The sequence below is a fragment of the Pteronotus mesoamericanus genome, unplaced genomic scaffold, assembly GCF_021234165.1.
Source record: "Pteronotus mesoamericanus isolate MK-2021 breed Mesoamerican mustached bat unplaced genomic scaffold, CSHL_Meso_final contig_173, whole genome shotgun sequence".
Classification (NCBI taxonomy): domain Eukaryota; kingdom Metazoa; phylum Chordata; class Mammalia; order Chiroptera; family Mormoopidae; genus Pteronotus; species Pteronotus mesoamericanus.
Window position 1 is genome coordinate 12119769 of NW_026555072.1, and position 21136 is coordinate 12140904.

A 21136-nucleotide genomic window follows, 5' to 3' on the forward strand; every position below is an offset into this window, starting at 1 on the left:
TGTCAATTTAATCTCATTACAGATTTAAATCAACTAATCCCTAACTCCTATTAATATAGGAAAGTCATAAACTGTTGATATAAAATGGTCATATGCCTGAAATCTAAAATGTGAAAAGTGACATTTTGTTCATGAAGTTTTTACTTATAGTTTCATAGAAATAAAATGACCATTTCCCCAAGAATATAGTTGGTATTTGCTTATTTAAATCTTCCCTTATGAACTGATCTACATTTAGGGGGCCAAGTATACTTTTCACCCACCCTCCCTGTCCGACATCCTACCCCACAATCATTCAGATATATTGTAGATTATATGGGATTTATAGTTCTGTGTTTCCTCAATGTACAATGAAAGGAAATGGTAATTTCCTGGACATAAGTGCAAATTAATCGCTGCTCTCTAGGGGCATGTTCTCTACACCAATTCTGGCTAGAGATGGTACACAAGGAAGGGAAAGGTCCTAAAAAGGGAATCTGGAGAATAATCAAAGAGATAGAGATAGATTGTTAGCATAAGTAATAATTTTACTTATGACTATGGTGACCACATTATTTCAAACAAACAAAAAATAAGGTCTGGCAAGTATAAGTTTACTTATTTGGACAACCCAGTGTTTGAAATGTCCCCAAATATCAGGTATCTGTGGTCTTGTGCCAATGGTGAGTCCTACAAATAAGAATTACTTGGGGAGAAATGCTGTAGGATCAAAATTTAAATTAGTTTCTCAATGTGTATATATACTGCAATTAGTAATGTATTTGGTGGGAGAACCCCCAAGACTTTAATTTTGTTTAAAGCAGAGCAGGATTTTTCTCCATTTCTCTGTGACTTATTAAGAGTTGGGGTCCTATTAAGAAGCCAGTGTGTTTATGCAGGGAGTTTCTGTTAATCAACCAAGAAGCTTTCTGACAATTTTATGAGGATTAAAAGAAAATGTTTACCAAACCAGAAGTCCACTCCCCTATTGTTGCTGGTGTTATATGGGGACAGTGAGTCTTTAGCCTCTTGAGAAGGTCAAACTAATTTTGTTCTTTGTGGCAGTGATAAGATTTGGAAAAACAAACAGCCCACAGATCAAACATTTGTGGAGTATTAAAAGGGTGTTTATTGCTTGGCACTTACTGGTCTCACTAACTTCCAGGTAATTCTTGCAATCACTTCAAATCCATTTGAACAAAATATTTAGCTTATCAGCAGGATTTCAAAGAGGCAATTTGAATAAACTTTCTCCTTCTGTTTATCCCTCCTCCTCTTTGCTCCCTCACCCTGCTCTAAAATGATGGAATCAACCCCATAAAAATGAAGCCACAAGGTGAATGGCAGTCTCCAGGCTGGGATATGTGGTCTCTTGATAATACTAAATTTTGTCTTGCTTTGTGGCCCATCTCAGCTAAGCCCACTGTGTGGAACAAAAGAGACACATACTATGGTTTTCAGTATGAAGGGTAGACCAGGATAAGGAACTTTTGTCAGCTTTTATTAGGCAAGAACAATGTTTCAATAAAAGCCATAGTAACTTTAGATAATTTTACATAGCTTACAGGTCAGAACTGTTAGTAAATACCAGGCTTAAGAAATATTTTCTGCTTTGTTCCATTTCTCTGACAGCTATTAGTAACACTGTGGGTGGGCTTTCAACAGGGTCTGAATAAGTAAAATTATTGCATAAACATAGAGAAAAGGGAAGCAATGTCGAAGGAGAGAACCTCAGCTCCAATTTTACCAGATGACCAAAGTATTTAATCTGTTTCAGTTTCCACAGCTATAGTTATTTTTAATAGTACATACCTTAGGGATGACATGGGGATTAAATGAATATAAATTTGGGAACTGAGTAATATATTTTCTGGTGTGAGGTATGCATTGAATAGTTTACTATCTATTCTTTTCTGCATCACCCCAGCCCCAAAAGGTCAGATATGTCACTCAGAAGTTAAAAATGACCTAAGGGTGGCGTGTGAACTCTGGAGCCAGACTGTGGATATACAAATCACATTTCTGCCACTTCCTAGCTGCATAAGCTTTGACAAGTTGTTTATCTGTACACTTCAGTTTCCCCATCTATAAATGGAGATTTTGATAGTTCTTACCTCATTAGGAAAATGAATTTGTAATCTGCCCCTTGCAATTTTGCAAAACCTTTTGCTACTTCTTGGTAATTTCAATACCTTCAGATTAATGTTGCTGGTTTTTTATAGATGCAATGAAACACATTTAAGATATCCCAGCACATGAGCCACTACAGACTGGGTGACACATAAAAATCTTATGGACGACAGGGTAGTGATTGCTGGGGGGGAGGAGGGTACAAGGGGGCTAAAAGGTAATATAAAAACATACAATAAAAAATAAATTAAAAAAGAAAGATAAATTTTTAACTTACATTATTCAATCCAATAAAATTGGAAATGACAGGACCCTGGAGAATCACCTAATGTCCCAGATAGAAACCCACACTCTATGTCTGATAGCTAATGATTTTTATTCCAACTACATCTTATGTCTTGGACTATAAATATCCTGCTTCTCCCTGAGATGGCTTTTCAATTTTTCAGGTGTATGAGGCTAGAAACTACCAAGGTAGTGTTTTCAACACCAAAGGTCAGCAAACTATAGCCCTTGGGCCAAATCCAGCCCCTTGCCTGTTTTTGTAAATATAGTTTTATTGGAACATGAACCATACCCATTTGTCTAAATATTGTCTATTTCTGTTTTCATACTACAATGGCAGAGTGAAGTAATCATAACAGAGAATATATACCCTTTACAGCCTAAAATATTTAATATCTGGCCTTTTACAGAAAAAGTTTGCAGACCCCTGGTCTATACCACAGACAAAGCCTGATCCACAGCTACAAACATCTGTATGTTTATGGCCTCAGCAAACATTAAACTGTGTCTCTGTCCAACTCCACTATTCTAATAATAAAGACATAGCCCTGGGCCTGTGGAAGGTGCTCAACAAATGTCGATTAGTTCTCACTCCTGGGAACTATTGGATGCTCTTGGCTGCATGTAATGGAAAATCTGATTGAAACCACTATAAATAAAACAGAAATACATTGTTTAAAGAAAAAGTCCAACTTATTTCACTAAGCATGATATTTTCAAAGTCCATCCATGTTGTTGAAAATGGCAGTATTTCATCATTTTTTATGGCTGAGCAGTATTCCACTGTATATATGGACCACATCTTTATTCATTCATTATTTAAAGGATGCTTTGGTTGTCTCTATGTCTTGGCCACCATGAATAATGACGCAATGAACATAGGGGTGCAAATATCTTTGCGAATAAATGTTTTCAAATTTTGGGGTAGATACCCAGACGATGGGTTGCTGGGTCATATGGTAACTCTCCTCTTATTTTTTGAGGAGCCTTCATGCTGTTTTCCATAGTGGCTGTACCAGTCTACACTCCCACCAGCAATGAATGAGGGTTCCTTTTTCTTCACAACCTCTCAAACTTGTTATTACATGTATTGTTGATAATAATTTTAATAGGTGTGAGGTGGTATCTCATTGTAGTTTTGATTTGCATATCCCTAATAGGTAATGAAGTCGAACATCTTTTCATGTGTCTGTTGGCCATTTGTATATCTTCTTGAAAGGGGTGTCTGCTCAGGTCCTCTACCCATTTTTTTAATTGGAATATTTTTTTGTTCACTTGGTGTTGAATTCTATGAGTTCTTTATATATTTTGGATATTAACCCTTTGTTGTAGCTGTTCTTTGCAAATATCTTCTCCCATTTAGTTGGTTGCTTTTTGTTTTGTTGGAGGTTTCGTTTGCTGTGCAGAACCTTTTTAGTTTGATATAGTCCCATTCATTTATTTTTGCCTTTACTTCCCTTGCCTTTGGTGTCAAGTTCATAAAACATTCTCCATGATCAAGATCCACAAGTTTATTACCTATGTTTTCTTCTATGTAATTTATTGTTTCAGATCTTATATTTAGGTCTTTGGAATATAAAGCTGATAGCAACAAATGAACAAATAAGAAAAACAAACAAAAATTCATACACATAGACAACAGTATGGTGATTACCAGAGGGAAGGGGATGGGAGTAGTAAAGGGTAAAGGGGGTCAAATATATGATGACAAAAGATGATTTGACTTTGGGTGGTGGGCACACAATACAATATACAGATGATGTATCATAGAATTGTATATTTAAAGCTGATATAATCTTATTAACCAATGCCACCCCAATAAATGTAATAAAAAATAAGAAGTCCAGAAGTGTAGCCGATTCTAGCATATCAGGATGCTGATAACAATTCTCTGCCATTCTTTACGCTTGGCTTCATCTTTGTGCTGGCTTTCACACTCTACAGCAACTGGGATCTCACTTTTTATTAAACATTTCTACTGGGAAATAGAACCCTCTGTAAATTTGGGCTATATGTCTGAATGGGTCATCTTTGGTCTTATGTCCACCTCCATACCCATAATAGTTGCCAGAGGAATCCCCATGAAGGGACGATTAATTTTTTTTTTAAAGCCACTGCTGGAGCTGAGCAAAACTGAGAGTTGGATAAGGAGGAAGAAAAGAGAAATAATGTGCTGTAAAGAAATATAGAGACTTAATCACTAAGACAAATCCAAGAATAGGTACCAAAAAGAACCTAAATCCAGACATGTTTTCAGGTATTGTGGCCAAATGGAAATGACATCTTCTTAGTGAGAATAAAGACTACAAATGATCTGCTAAAATGAATAGTCACTTATAAGTTGAAAATTTCTTATATACTCCAATACCACAAGGTAGGCATTTAGAATTATGTGTTTTTAGGTGCAGAAGATCAAGTACAGTAAGAATTTGTTGATGAAATTACGGGGGATTTGATAAGATGAGCCATGTACTTTGTTATGTTAGGCAGAGTTCTTCAAAAGTTAGAAAAATCTAAAGTACAAAATAATCAACAAATATTTTTATATTATGCTTCCAAATGGAAAGGATTTTTTTTACATATGCAATTGCTCTTGATAGCTCAATATTCTTTGCATCAGTTTTTTCCTTTTTCTTCATAGTATTAAAGCATCAATAAATCTAATTGATTTGTTCTTCGCAGAGAACGTTTAAAATACTCTTACTCTCTAATAGTCGAAACCTGTGTCTAGATGTCTTCTACTACTCCTTCCTGCTTGGAACGAAGGAGAGAAATAAATATATGTGAGCTTCTTGGATGAACCTAGGATGCCCTGATAATAGGCAGGTGCCTCTCCCCAACCTACAGGTCTGTTATCTGGTGGTAATAATCAGGCTTCTCATGTGCCTTTGGGTGCAGAGAACTTAGGAGCATCCAGAAACCAGTCCCACCTTAATTAGTGCCACACTTTGGTGGTTATGTGGACTGCGGAGCACAGTTGAGTAATAGGCCTGTAAAATGTTGATTCAATACAATTTTTACTCTCTTCCATTGTTCTGTTTTCTTAATCCCTAAGGACAGCCTGCTTGAGCAAATAAATACAAACAAAAAACCCACTGCTTCCCAAACTCCAGTTTACTAACTTTCCAGATCTGTTTCTTCTCTGTAATCACAATAATGCTTATTTTTTTTTTCCTTTGGCTTCCATTTCCTTCTGAAACTTATTAGCAGAATCTGAAGGTGATTTTGTGGTTCGTGGTAACCAGTTGAAACACAGTTGACATATATTTGCCAGTACCAAAATCCTTTTCACATTTCATGGCTAAACTCAAATGTTACATCTCTTGTGAAACCATTTCTTCCATTTCTATTTTATTCATAATTGATTAATTCTTCCTCTAGACTCCCACTAAATATCAATCTATACATCTGTAGCATGCTGAGAACAATTATTGTAATAGCTAGCACAAACATTTACTGGTGCAATAAAATCTATTACACTATAAATTTCTTGTGTTGATAACTTCGGAAAATTTCCAGGAATAAGGACTCTATTCGTATCTGGTCTGGCAAATCCTCGAGTTGAGTTTTTTAGAAGCTAATTCTAAAATGTGCCTTTGTTGTGCAAATGATTTGAGGAATGCTCTCAGGAGGAATCTATAAGTGAGTAGGTATGGCAGAAGAGGGAGGGGAGAGGGCCTAAGCAAAGATGAAGTCCAGCCTTGGCATGATCCCATGGGGAGCTCTGAAGCAGAAGCTGCATTGCAATCTGTCTTGCCTCAAGGTACAGAGTTTCTGTATCTGTCAAGTATTGGCTTGGGGCTGCCCAATAGGAACATAAACCAAAGTTCACCTGGCACTGTGGCTCTCTAATCTTATGGGCAACTCCAGCCACCCAAAGATAGTTCTCTAAAAAAGTTAGTAGGTGCCAGCCCTTAGAAGTAAAGCAGGTGGAAACTGTGAGATGAGAGCACAGATCCAACAAGGGACCCTAGAGGATCTGAATGGAGCACTGACAGTGGTCACTACAACTAGCACATCCAGAGCCAAACAAATCAACAATAGGAATAATGATTATAGCCAGAAATTATTGAGTGCTTACTATGTGTCAGCATTGCTCTAAATTCTTGATAATATCAGCTTATTTAATCCTTACAACAACCTTATGAGGTAGCTAATGTAATTATTTCTGTTTTCTCAAAAGAGGAAGCTAGATTTATCTATGGAAGTGACTTGTCTAAGGTGACACAAAGATTTCATGGTGCAACTAAAATTTCATTCAACAAGTGTGGATGTATGCTTCAACAATGTGCACTTCAACACCATGCTGCTGCCTTTGCCATGGCTTCTTGAGTGTCAGAACCTGAGTCATGCATTCTGGGCTCACATATTGGTAGCCCAGAACAAAATGAGAAAACATATCTAACACAGTGCAGGAAAAAACACTCAAATCCTCAAAAAAGTTTAAAAAGCCAGAAAATCACTAACTGTATCCTTGATATATCTTTTGCATATCACACTATTTGGCTAAATTTCTTTACAGAGAATAAGGGAAAAAGAAAAGGGAAGAAAAATGGACAAAAAGGAAGAGGAAGTACAACAGATCATTACTAAAAGTTATTGAGAATGACAAAAACAAATATCCTGAACAAAGGCTTACTCATTATACTTCAATATGTCTTGGAATCTGGTTATTAAATTATTTTTTTCCTGAAGTGAGTGATTTTTAATTCTTCTAAGAATGTCATCAATAACTGGTTAGTACCTTGTCCCCTGTAAACAATATAATTTTTTTTCAGCACTTTAGAAAATTTAGCAACTTTTCATGACTGGAGTACCAATGACACAAATATCATTTCTGATTTCTTTAAAATCATTAACTGCATTTTGTTTGCACCTGAATTCTAAGCATAGAAAAAATGTAATAATTTTAATCAAAGCTTTTGTTTCTTAAAAATGAGTTGAATATCTTAGAATAATGGAAATGAAATTTCTGGGCTCTGAACTATGAAATAAGCATTAATCAAGAATATTTCAATGCATTCCCAATTCTAAGGATCCTAGCTGTTTTAGGTACATTGAATATTTTTGCAACATGTAAAGATAACTTTACCACGTTTTATCCTCAAGTAAACTAAACAAAGCTTCTGATTATAGTTTTGGGAACCATACAAGACACAAAAACTACATGTTGCACGGTAGGCAGTGCCTGAGGAGGAAAGTCTATTTCTGCTCCTCTATTAAAGGGTGATATGTAATAACCAAATATATGTAACAAGCAGGACAGTACAGGTAGTAATTAATCACAGTGGATGCAGCAACCAATCCAAATGACAGTATGACCATTTAGAACAGATGATGCAACCAATCAGAATGGAAGCTGGCTGAAACATAGGTGAGGTCATATCTGAGGTCCAGCAAATAGCAACCTTGCGTACAACTGATGTGAAACTCAGCTGTACCCACATTACTCAATTTTTCTCACACAGAAATATATTTGAGAAATTTTAAGTGCTTTCTGGGGTATAGTGGGTATATTTCACCCTTCAGATCCCCTTCTTCTTCCCCCAGTTATGGTGGAGACAAATTCCCAGTAAGACTGATCTGAAAAATCATTATACATAAATAATAGCTAATATTCATTGTACACTTAGGTATCAGGTGCTACACATGTATTATACGCATTAACATTTGCAACAACCCTATGAAGTGAGTACTATTATCATGCTTATTTAATTGATGAGGAAACCAAGGCATGGAGAAGTTGAATAACTTACTCAAGGTCATGCAACTAATACATCCCAGAGCTGGAACTAAAACCTGGCCAGTCCTTCCCCTTTAGTTACTAGTAATGACATTATTACCAAATAGGTATTCTCATCAACGTGATATTATTAGCTCAATTCCATTCTTCTGTCTAGCTAAATAACAAAGTACCAAAAATAGTTCCTAATATTTGGTCTATGGCTGGGAACTCATAAAATCACTGGCCAACATTTGTCTTATATGTGGTTGCAGTTGCCCAATTTCTGATCTTAGTTGATTCAAAGAAATGGAAAACAGTCAAGTAGCGCAGTAAGATAAGGAAATATTACCTTACTCTCTTCTCCTCCACCTTTTTCAAATATTCGTCTCTCTTTAAGACTCCCAGAATCATTTCCTTCTCATGATCTAATAAAAATGAGAGATTGATAAGCTCCGAGTTCTTAGACATGGTATTTTAGCAGCAGCTCTGAGTAGCAGTGGTCAAATCTTCCAAGTGAATTGATATTCCCACTTCTTGAGGTCCCCCTGAACAACCCAGAGTCACTCAGTTGTTTGATATAGAGTGGTTTTTATAAGGTCTTTGAAGAATTGCCAATGTTAGTTAGATATTCTTCCAGGCTACACAGAAAACAAGCTCCACTGGGAATACATTCCAAGAAAGTCATTGTTTTAACTGAAAAAGATCTCCAAAGCCTTTGTTGTTGTGTACAGTCAGGTGGCAGCCGAGTTTCCCTAATGATGCTCAATGTCAGTCCTTCAGAAAGCTACAGGGCAAGAATCAGATCCACCGGAGAAGAATGCAGAAACACTAAAAAAAAAACACTAAAAAAGTGGAGAAAACAAAAGAGAGAAAAAATAATTAGGTTACTTTCCCTGTAACACTTGTAAGAGTATCTAATTTTTGAAACAGTGATATATTTAACTTAAGATAATTTAATCAGTAAACATGCATGTATTATGCCCATACCATGTGTTTGTTACCAAGAAATATCATTTATATTTAGTTGATTCCATGTCTTCTATACAAATTCAGTTTCTTTCATTATAATTAGTGTCCTTTACCAGCCAGATTCCATTGCAACACTTGCAGCTAACTCATGGATGAATTGGGTCACCACTTGGGGACACCAAGTATGCAGTCTGGACTGTCCATAACAGGATACATCCCTTAAATGGCTTGCCTTTTCCCTCCCTCCCTCCCTACAACTAAGACCACAGCATAAAAAGCACTGCTAATAAATACCAACCAGTGCTGCATGTATTAACCTAAAGATATCTCAGAAATATAATATTGAATTAAAAACTCAAGTTACAGAAAAATTAATGCTGAATAATACCATAAAGATGAAGGAAATAACTGCAACAACATTAACTTAGGAATATGTGCATTTGTATTATAAATACAAGGGAATTCGGAGAGATGCAATCGGAGAGGAGAACACAGGAACTTCAGTTGTATTGGGTAGTGTTTTATTCTCAAGATGGGTGTTAATATTTCATGATGTACATGGTTATTTGTGAGTTATTCTAGTTATGTACATACTGCAAAATAGATGTTCTAAAACTAGTACTTTGTCAGCATTTGAAGCTCGCCGAGCCCTGTCGCTTATCCTAACTCTTTAGAACATTCTTTCATTGGCTTTGTACCTGGGTTCTCTCTATATATCCCGCTAAGAATAATGAATATTAGAGTGCTCCACCTGGTTTTGTGATTTGCCACCATCCCATGACACTGTCCCTCAGCTTCCCTGCACGTCTATGAGCTACAACCTATCTGTAAGTTATACTTGGTTTGCCAGGTTCCCAAGCATAAATAGATACTTACTCAAAGGCTGCTTAGACTGACCTCAAAATCTCAGGAGATCTGGAAGGATAGGATCTTTTTCAGAGCCCTCCTAACTTTACAGAGTCCCCATGTGTTTGTTTTATACATAGTACACCAAAACAGAACTAAAATTACTCAGAACTGAACTGCTTCCTATAGACCATGAGCCAGACCTCACTGAGAAAACTTCCCTGGTCAGGACAGACATTCTAGATTCACTGCAGTGCTTTTATCCACCTCCGAAGTCCTAGATGCAGAAGGAATTGAGAGCTCCAAGGTTGGTATGGACAGGAAACACCAATCTAAAGAACAAAAGGGGCTCTTAAGACAGGTTAAAAGTTTGGTTTTTGCATGTCTGTCAACTGTGTTCTCAGACAAAGAACACAAGTGGTTTTTCCACCCATGTGTGCCTCATCTGACTTCATGCTGAAATGGGAAAACCGTAACTCAGTAAATGAGTATATTATCACTACAGGCAGGTTCACTTAAGACAAATTTTGTATTTGAAATGTCAGATTTAGAATGTCCTGACTATTCTATAGAGTTGCATTTAGAAATTAGTCAAGAGGTTGGGAGCCAAAAAAATGCTTGACCTGAAGCTTAAAGCCATCATTTGGATTATAAATCCAAGACTGCCCTCTAAAAATTCAAGTGTTTGCTCTATGAGGAGAATAAAGGGGAAGTAGTAACACCATGAAGTAGCAAATGAAGGAGACAGAGAAGATGGGAAATCAAGCAAGGATATAAGAAAATAAAATTACCCTATGAGACTTTAATTAACAAAATTAGCCCTAAATGGATTTTTGCTCATCTGTACCAGGACTGCTAAAACTGATTTGTAAATGAGTGGCCAAGGAGATCAGAAGTAGCCAAAACTTTACACAAAAAATCAGGATGTTTCCTCCATGAGGCAGAACTGGACTGTGATTATGATTTGGTAAGATAGACTCTAATTGATGATAATATAGTTCTCCTGGAGAAGTACAAGAGAAGAGGAGACAGTGAGGCCAAACACAGATAAAGGACATCCGAGGAGCTAGATGTCAATGATGCCCATGCAAATTCTGACCAACTCAGGCATCAAAATGCAATTAATGTGTTTATTCCCTGCAACAGATGTTCCATGTTGAGTGATGGGGCCTCAATCTGGAAAATTTTCACTCAAACCATACAACTATTTCCTTTTGAATGATTTTCATTTCCTCCTTGACACTTATTATCAGTTGACCACCCATCAAGCTCTCCCTTCAGGGAGTGGATGTCCTGGTCCTGCCAATGGAACCCTCTGTATTTGCTTTGGTTTGAACTTAGGTCTCATTTGTTCTCTGTATGCCAACCAAATCAAATTTCTGAGCCTTCACAGGACCAATTCTGGGTTGTGATGAGTTCATCTACGTATGTACCAGCTTTTAATGTCTCTTTTCAGGTAGTTCATGGAAACATCCTGGAGAATGTCTTACTCACTACATGATTTCCACTAATCAAGTGGAAAACGTGAGTGAAAATAATTATGAGTACATTTTATCTAGAGTAAATTCTCGTTCTTTTAGTTAAATGTCAAGTAAACAATAGTCAGATTACAAGAAGTTCATTTTTACTTTATTCTTTAATATATGCATTTAAATAGATATCTGTCCTTAAACATTATAGATGTTGATTTTTCCCTCTCTAGCCAGAAGCCTGACAAGCTGCGTGAAACTATTTAAAAAGGTAACAAGATGGCTTATATGTCATTCTGCTGCCTTTCAGCATAGATAGCTTTGAACAGATCACTTACTTGCTGAGTATCACAAACTTGTGATAATAATAAATCCTTATAGCATCACACAGAGACACAGTTTTTTTTTAAAGCATGTTTTCAGTAATAGGCGCAAAAATAATAGGGGGTGATATTTTAGTCAAAGGAAAGGGTATATCTGACTATATCTCATTAAGGGGTACTTGAAATGCCACTTTAAAAGTAGAATATTTCTGGAAGTGCTCTTAGGATGAAATTAATAAGAATAAAATTAATTTCCTGTTTGCCTGTTACTGTTTGGAAATACAACAATTAGGGAGATTTCTGGCATGCTTAGAGGGGTGTTCAAGTTGCTCAGCATACAGACCATACAGCATATGCAAAATTCTCTTGGGATTACCTTTAAAAAATACGAGGAGGCAAGAATCCACACGATGGCAAAAAGGTAAGAACTGCCAGAGAGATAAAGATGCTGTGGGCAGAGAAATAAATAGTTCTTTCACTACGAACCCCAATATGAAAGGCTCAAGGGCAGATGCTACGAACTACAGGCACTGATTTTTAATGGAGCAGTTTCTTCTCACATGGGCAACTCTATGTGGCACATGCCATGGGAGTACGGTAGTTGAATTTTTTAAAATTTCACAGTGGTGTTGACTCTCTGAACAATAATAGGAAGACCAACTAACAACACCATCAGCTTTGTAGTGATCCTGCATGAGTAACATCCTCAGAATGTTCCATGATAACAGCCAACACTGACATAACTAATCTTTATGACCACTTCACAAAACAAATTATAATATCCCATAATAGATATGAGAAAATTGAGGCATAGAGAACTTAATTAACATGCCCAAAGTCACCCAGCTAGTGACTCAGAGCACTCTTGGTTTCAGGGACCCTGCTTCTAACCACTAGATGTGACTGTCTCTAACTGACCCTATAAAACAATAGCATCCCAAGAAATATTACTAGATATTCTATGAAATTTTTAAAAGTTTTTCAGTCCAATAAAATTTTGGATATGCTGAGTGAAACCAAGCTAAATACTTTTTCTTCTACAGAACTAAGAGTCTTTAATACTCTAATGTTCATTATAAGTTTTCACAGAACTCTTGGTTTGGAAAAGGAATAATATCTTGGTAAACACAGAGAGGGAGGCTGAGTGGCCAAACTTGTGGCACCAACCCCTGCTTCACAGGAAAGTTCTGCTTTTATCTGCTCTGTTGGATTTCCTGGCAGGGTTTTATTTGAAGAAAGAGTTCCAGGACCTGAAATAGTCTGAAAAGTGCTCCCATGATATTGAGCTACTGAATGCTTTTAAAGCCAAGTAATAGTACAGTCAGCTTTCTGTCTTAGATTTGTGTTTAGAAAGACATCAGCACTCAGTGATTACATGAGAGACAGGGTAGAGGTTATGATGATGAAGAAGCTCTTGCAAAGGTGCCAAGGAGAGATCAGGAACTAAAGCTGTGTTGTGGGAAAGAAAATTAGGGTCATTTTTTAAATATTTGGGAATGATCTCAATAAGATCCAGTTACCAACTAGATGTGGATGGTAAGGAATGGGAAACAAAGTGATTCTAAAGTTTCCAGCATAGGGAACTGCAAAGGATTTTTAAATATTACTGTATATAAAAACCACCTATGAGGCTTGTTCAAGAATAGATTCCTGCAGGTCTGATTCAATAGGGTTGGGGAAAAGCCTAGGAATGTTGATGGTAATACTATTAACAGAGATAGAGAATACAAAATAAAAATGGTTGGAAGAAAAATATAATTAATTGAATTTGGGCATGTTGAGTTCCAGGTGCTTATAAGGCAAGCATTAACAAAAATCTGTCCAGAAGGGCATTTAGAATATGAAACTAGAGCTTAAAGTCTACACTAGAGACATTTAATTGGGAATCACTGCCTACATGGTAGCTAAAGCCATGCAAGTAAGATAACATACAGAGAAAAGAGAAGGCCGGAGATAGACCATGAAAAATAACAATATTTAAAGAAGGGACTAAGGAATAAATGAGTTGGTGAGAGAGTGAGACAAGGTAATCAACAGAGCAGGAAAATTAGTTAAGTCTAATACAATGGGAGAAAGGTATATCACTCAGAGCCATGGTAGCTCACCATTAAGTTCAGATATCAACCAATCAAATAAACTGTTACAAATACATCCATCAGTACCACACTAAACACAGAATCTCTGGACAATGCACCGTATCAATAAATTCAGCCCAGGCAAGTGTTATATCACATTTTCCTTGACCTAACATCCTAGGTTTCTAATATATGCATTAGTAACTTGTGCAATTATTTTGGTGTATGTTGTAATTCCTTCCAGGTCATATGTTGTACTTGTGCCCCTGAAGCATGCTAATATATCTGACCACGGTTATGGGCCTTGTGGTAACAAAAATTGTTTGGGGTGGGTGTTAAGAATAGACAACCTCTTGTATTAAAAAAATATAGATAGATAGATAGATAGATAGATAGATAGACAGATAGATAGATAGATAGACTGAAAAATCAGCCATCATTTAGGAAATCTAACGCTGTCATTGACCAGACCAAAGGAAAGACTATATCAAGATAAACGTCTGAGAGGAAGCTCTACAATAGACTTTATGGTGCAGGAGACCACTTGAAGCCTGGAGGATTTTGGAGAGCCCTGCATGTTCTAGCATGAATTTAGTGCTATCCTTTTTCCAGGAGCCAAAGTTAGCTCAAAGAAGACAAAGTAGTCCTTTTCAAAAGAGTCAAAGTGTTAAAAATTAGCCAGAAATGTCTTCAAGACATATGAAATGCATTGTAAGACAGCTTGAAAGTTGGTTTAAGAAGATGCAATATTCTACCTAGAACTTCATCTAACTGCCATCCAATCCCAATTAATCAAGCTCTCTATATGGCTTGTAAATGACTTCCAAAGTCTTACTGACATAAACTAGCTGAGAAGACACTAGGTCCTTTGTGGAAACCCTCTTTCCAAACCTAAGAAGATCTATTTTATTAGGTTTTTATTTATTTATTTTTAGAGAGAGGGGAAGGAAGGGAGAAAGAGAGGGAGAGAAACACCAATGTGTGGTTGCCTCTTGCAGGCTCCCCACTGGGGATGTGGACCACACCCAGGCATGTACCCTGACTGGGAATCAAACCAGTGACTGCTTGGTTCACAGGCTGGCACTCAGTCCACTGAGGCACAGCAGCCAAGGCAGAAGATCTATTTTTAAACTAAACCAGAAGTTGACTCTCACCTGCCCAGAACTCTCTTCTTTAAGGGCAATTATCCAGAAATACAGCCAGCCTTGCTGCCCCTCCTAGGATTTCTGTAAGTCTGATTTGTAATGTCATGCCTGCCAAATGCAGTAAGGAACTTTGGAGAGTAAGATGAGCAATATTTATGTCCCTCAAATGTGGCCATATACCATTTTCTACACCAGGGGATCACAAACTTTTTCTGTTGAAGGCCAGCCAGTAAGTATTTTAGACTCTTTTGTATAAGAGGCAACATCATGGCTATTTTGTAGATACTTATATAACAAGAAAGAAAACAAATGTCCACAAATATTTTACTGACAAAATGTAGAGTGTAATAATGATTGAGTATAGTATTTTTGTAACACAGATAGACTAATAAAAATGAGATTTTAGAACAGATAATGTTTCATTTAACTAAGATTCAACGTTAGTATTCCTATACTCAAACTCACGATAGTAGGACTAACCCCACCCCAGATCTACTAAATTTGAATCTACATTTTAAAAAGAGCCCCTAGTGATTAGTACACACTCTGAAGTTTGAAAACATGCTGGTCTACAGTTTCTCAATACTATCTGGGTGTTTCTATCTCTTTAGAGAATACAATGAAGATTGTGGATCCTAGAAAAGGTTCACAAACCATTTGAAGTCCATTCAAGAATTCGTACAGGGTCTGTGGCCCTGAGGTTAAGACCTCATGGACTCAATTTGCCCTTCCAAAGGCAAAAATGTTCTAAAGTTGGATTGTTGTGATGGTGTTTAACCTGTAAATATATTTTAAAAACATAGAATTGTACAATCCAAATGGGTGGACTGTCTGGTATGCGCATTCTATTTCAATGAATCTTCTTGTTTGTTTTTTTTTTTTAATCAGGATTTCTGAGTTTCGGGGAAGAGGTGCTGTATTTTTAAAACTTCCCATATGTTTCCAATGGAGATCTCAAGTAGAAAAGTGCAAGGACTCCAGGTTTTGGAGCCAGGAAGCTCTGAGTTCATATCCCAGCTTTGCCATTTACTGTGTTACAGAAACTGAGCTACTAACCTCTCTGAACCTCAGTTTCTTTTTGAGTAAAGTGGCAATAATAATACCCATCTCATTGGGTTTCTGAGAGGATCAAAAGGAACTGCTAATGAAAAATGCCTAGCACAGTCCTTCTTACACACTCTTTATCCATGTGAAGTGATGGAATTCTCCAGACATCAAGTGCAAAGCCAAAAAGAAATCATTACGTAATTCATGTTATCCAAGTCATAATGAATCATACCTGTTCTTATTATGCATGGCCTATTATATTTTATATTGGATGGTATATTTCCTGCTCCATTATTATACTTGCCATAAATAGTGTTCCTTATGACTCATGGCAATAATGACAGCAAACACGTGGTATTAATATACAAGTGCCAGGCACTGTTCTGAAGCCTTGGTTTACACATATTAACTCATTCAATCCTCACATCAATCCTTTGAGTTAGTTATTATATATGTACTTATATGCATATATGTATATATGTACTTATATGCATATATGTATATATGTATATATAACATAACATATAATCACAGTTGTATATGTATATATATTTAAATTTTTGTAATAACCACATTCATTTCCATTTTGCATGAAAATTAGTTCTTAACGATACAACACACACATTTATAAATATTAAACATTGTAAATGTTTGGAAGAACAAATGCCAGAGTTGGAGCCATCAGGCCATTTTTAACAATGCAGCTTTTTAATTTGGGGTGGGTGTGATGTTCAGAGAAAACTCTGTCTAAATATCCACCCATCCATACAAAATTTTGTCTTGATTAATTTTATGTCAGTGCCCACCACTCCAACTTTTGAGTGTGCGCCTTTGTCCATCCCAAAGGATGCACAAAGATGGGCATGCAGGCACACCTGAAAAAGGGTTGATGGACCGCAGTAAGTGCAGATCCTTTTGTTCCTGAGAAAGGTGGTCTGTACAGCAGTGCTACTCCTAATGTGTTTTATGGACTGATGCTGATCTACAAATTCATAGTTACTGTTCTGAGGTAAGACATGTATAAAATTGAGGGCACTTAAAAACTTTATAGGATTTTGACATTAACATGACGTGGGAATGTAATCAGTGGACTCATCTCATCGAACAGTGAATTTTACAAAAGTACCAGTCAGAGGTGGTGTGATAACTAAAAACAATGAAACTGGTTCTTTACCACAGAGAGTCTGGGAAACAACACTGTGAGGCGATCCTCAATATTTTCTTTTCCTTTCAATGATCTTAAAACTAAGTGTTCTTTCTACCAAGAACAAAGTCTAGATGTATGAACATTGAATTTTATTATAAGACAGTGTAGAGAGGATGTAAGATGTGACATCAGAACAGCTTCCACTAAGAAAGGAAATAAAAGCTCCAGTAGTGGTCAGGTTGTGGAGCAGGTAAAAGGAAATGTGGTTAGGAAGGGCCCCATGCTACTTGGTGCCTGAAAGCATCACCTGAGGAGCTTAGCTGGGGGAGGAGGAGCTGAGGAAATGGGAAGAGCTGTGGGGATCAGTGAACCTAAGAGCCTTGAGTAATGATGAGGGGCCCAAAGAACACAGGACTCCTTGACAAACGGTCATAGAAAGGATGACAAACACTGAGAGAATGGAGAAAGGGCAAGATAAGCAATAGCTCCAGAGACATCAGTACAGATTGGGTGAGCCTGTGAACCAGGGAGAAGGGTAGAAATTGGGACAGCAGGAAAAAATATTCCAGGGAGACATCTTCAGAAGTTACTTAACTTGACCAAGGTAACCCTGGCACAGAGCAGGAACTCTGGTTCAAATCCAGGCTCTGAAATTTGTTAGCTATAGGATCTTGATTACAAGGAAAGAACTTGAAATAGTCGTTGGGTGATGGTAAATCCTCAAAATTTGAGCTGTTAATATTATTATTAATGGCAGTATTGGACCTGTATTTCATGTTTGCTGACTCAGGTTTAAAAGATTTTCCAGTATAATCAAATATACCACTGGATTTTACCTTCAACTGCTGCTTATATTTAGTTACATTCTATTGTGCTTAAGTACAAAGCCAAACACATAACTATTACAAGAATAATGAGAGAGTCAGATAGGAATTCACTTGAGAGAAAATCAATAGCTGTTTGGTGTGTTGTATAGAACTGATTTAGAAACAATGTTCCTGTGCTTGGAGCACAAACTCAGTAATAGCCAACAAAATTAGATGACAGCTGTGATTAGTTTGAAGCAGGTTAAGTTCTTCCTTCTTGAACATGGCTAATACAAATAGGACATTCCAGTCTTTTTTGTTGTGGTGGTTTCCCATGGTACTGACTGTACTTTCTTGCGGTTATTTACCTTGGGCTATCCTCTCAACTAGAGGACAATGATTCTTTGTTACAAAATATGTTTTAATACATACCTAGTTTAGTCAAAATATGCAAATTAATATTTGCAGGCACAGAGATCTTTACTTACCATTATTTGTTGAAAGTTGGAAAAAATGCCTATTTTGCATTAGACCCTTAGTACTTTGAAAATGCATCCTTGAAATCATTCCACTTGATTTAAATAAAATTAATTTCAAAAAATTTAATTATATACTAACTTTTATGTAATTCCACGCCAGAAAACTAAAAATCATTGTTGTCTACATATAGCTCCTGGGAGGATATATTAATGAATTTGTCTATACTCTATACTTGAATTAAATAAATATGTTGAGTATGATCTCTTTTGGTCTGTGTTTATCAAGTGGGCTGTGGCTGAACTTTCATTTTTATAACCCAGATAAAAGTATGTTTAGATTTAAAGTCTATTTTTGAACTCTGGAACATCATTATTTGATGACTTTGTTCCAAGTATGGTTTCTCTACACACACACACACACACACACACACACACCCCCCTACCCCCCGCTGGAACATCATTATTTGATGACTTTGTTATTTGATGACTTTGTTCCAAGTATGGTTTCTCTACACACACACACACACACACATACACCCTACCCCCCGCTGGAACATCATTATTTGATGACTTTGTTATTTGATGACTTTGTTCCAAGTATGGTTTCTCTACACACACACACACACACACACACACACACACACACCCCACCCCCCCACTGGAACATCATTATTTGATGACTTTGTTCCAAGTATGGTTTCTCCACACACACACACACACACACACACACACACACACCTGCCACTTCATCCAAGTATGGTTTCTCTACACACACACACACATACACACACACACACACACACACACACACACCTGCCACTTCATCCAAGTATGGTTTCTCTACACACACACACACATATACACACACACACACACACACACACACACACACACTACCTCCCACTTCATCTCAACTATATTTTCTGGTGAAATATACCACTTCTGTTCTTAGAATACACTATCAATGTTAAATAATTTAAAAAATTAAATTGCTCTTGAAGATTTTACTTGCTTTAAAATGAAATATAGCTTAGTTGCTTTTTAATTCATTTTCATAATTTCTCTCCAACTCCTGATAATTTCTTGGAAATATTTTCTGACTGCACAACACCAAAATTAAAATGCCCCTTGAAGTCTATCTACATGAACTGCAGACCCTTAAATGAACTGGACATGTTCTTTATGTAGGAACAGATTGTTTCCTGGCAATTAGTTAGAAAGATTAAATCAAATTAGCTAGGATAAGTCAACTGTTACAAGGACTGAGAACTGCTAATTTAAACTTTAACAAACTTTTTATTTTATTTATTTATTTTAGAGAGAGGGGAAAGGAAGGAGAAAGAGAGGGAGAGAAACATCAATGTGTGGTTGCTTCTTGCCCACCCTCTGCTGGGGACCTGGACTGCCACCCAGGCATGTGCCCTGACTGAGAACCCAATCAGCAACCCTTTAGTTAGCAGGCGGGAGCTCAATCCACTGAGTCACACCAGCCAGGGCTAAGTTTTAACAAACTTTAACAGATGGTACTATTCATACTCAGAAATGAATAAGGTTATTAAGGGGTTCAGTGAAACTAAGTCTGATGTTAATATTTTTATTCAGTGAAGAAGAAAATGAAGTAAAAGCCTATTAATTATTTCATAGCTGATAATACAGAAAGTTAAAAAAAACTAAGGTAAAGGAAGGTTGAAATGAACAAGAAGTTAAAAAATGAAACAAAATGGCAACTCCAAACATTGAGCTTGCAATTTTGAAACATCAGCAAAAACAAAGATGGAAATTAACATGCAAGCAAGAGGGTATCCCCATGGAAAGAAGTACCTACTAAGTACAGTGCAAAATAGCTGTCTATTTTGAATATAATATACTATCTAGAATCGCTATTTGAGGTCTTTGATCCTCACATACAGAACAATGACTAAGAAAAACTGGACTTTTCTTGCACAGATTTTGGAATACTTAGTATAAATCTTATTTAATTCATATTATTGAAAATCTATTAAACTTTTAATATCAGTTGTCAAGGAAAACTGGAGCTGCAACATTTAACAGCTTCTCAGCACTCCAAAACCAGCTCACCTAACCAGAGCCTAGCACACAGAGGTGCTAAGATAATAAGGCTTAATGTTTGAGAATATGGGTTCTGGTGTTGTCCTGCCTGGGTTTGACACCTGGCTCAATTACCCATAAATTATGCATCATCTGTGTGATCCTAAGTTTATTCTTATAAATGAGATAATAATATCTATCTCATGAGGTTCTTCTGAAGATTAAATAAGTTAAACAATTTAAAACATTTAGAAAAATCCCTGGAACATTCTAAGTATTATTGTTTGTCCTTTCTTAACATGAAAAGAAACCATCATCCAAAATGAACTATTGTGTGTTAGTAAAAAACTGGGCAATGATCTTATAAATTCAGAGGAATACAATTTCTAAGGTCATTTACAGTCCAAAATACTCTAAGATCATACTTGTTCAAGGAAGAGATTTCTAGAATACAGAGGATAAAGAAGTTTGTTTCTTAACATTTAGACATCTGGATACTGATATTTTGATTCCATTACATACCTACATATTTCATGACTCCAAAGAGCAAACCACATGCCATTTTTTATTTAACCAAAAAAAATCTGTCTGAAAAATCCTTACCCCTACCCCTGAGCCCCAAATGGTTGCTCAGAATGTCCATGCCTCTTTGATGTGCATTT

General features: G+C 36.6%; 1 protein-coding gene across 3 annotated transcripts in view; it reads right to left on the reverse strand.

Annotated features, from left to right (window-relative positions):
* Window positions 1-21136, reverse strand: part of SYTL5 (synaptotagmin like 5) — a 123142-nt gene that overhangs the window by 97811 nt on the left and 4195 nt on the right. For all 3 annotated transcript variants that reach the window (XM_054566564.1, XM_054566563.1, XM_054566562.1), the window contains exon 2: window positions 8469-8961. In XM_054566564.1, the coding sequence (XP_054422539.1) occupies window positions 8469-8587 (119 nt within the window). In that variant the 5' untranslated portion in view covers window positions 8588-8961. The remainder of the gene's footprint in view (window positions 1-8468; window positions 8962-21136) is intronic.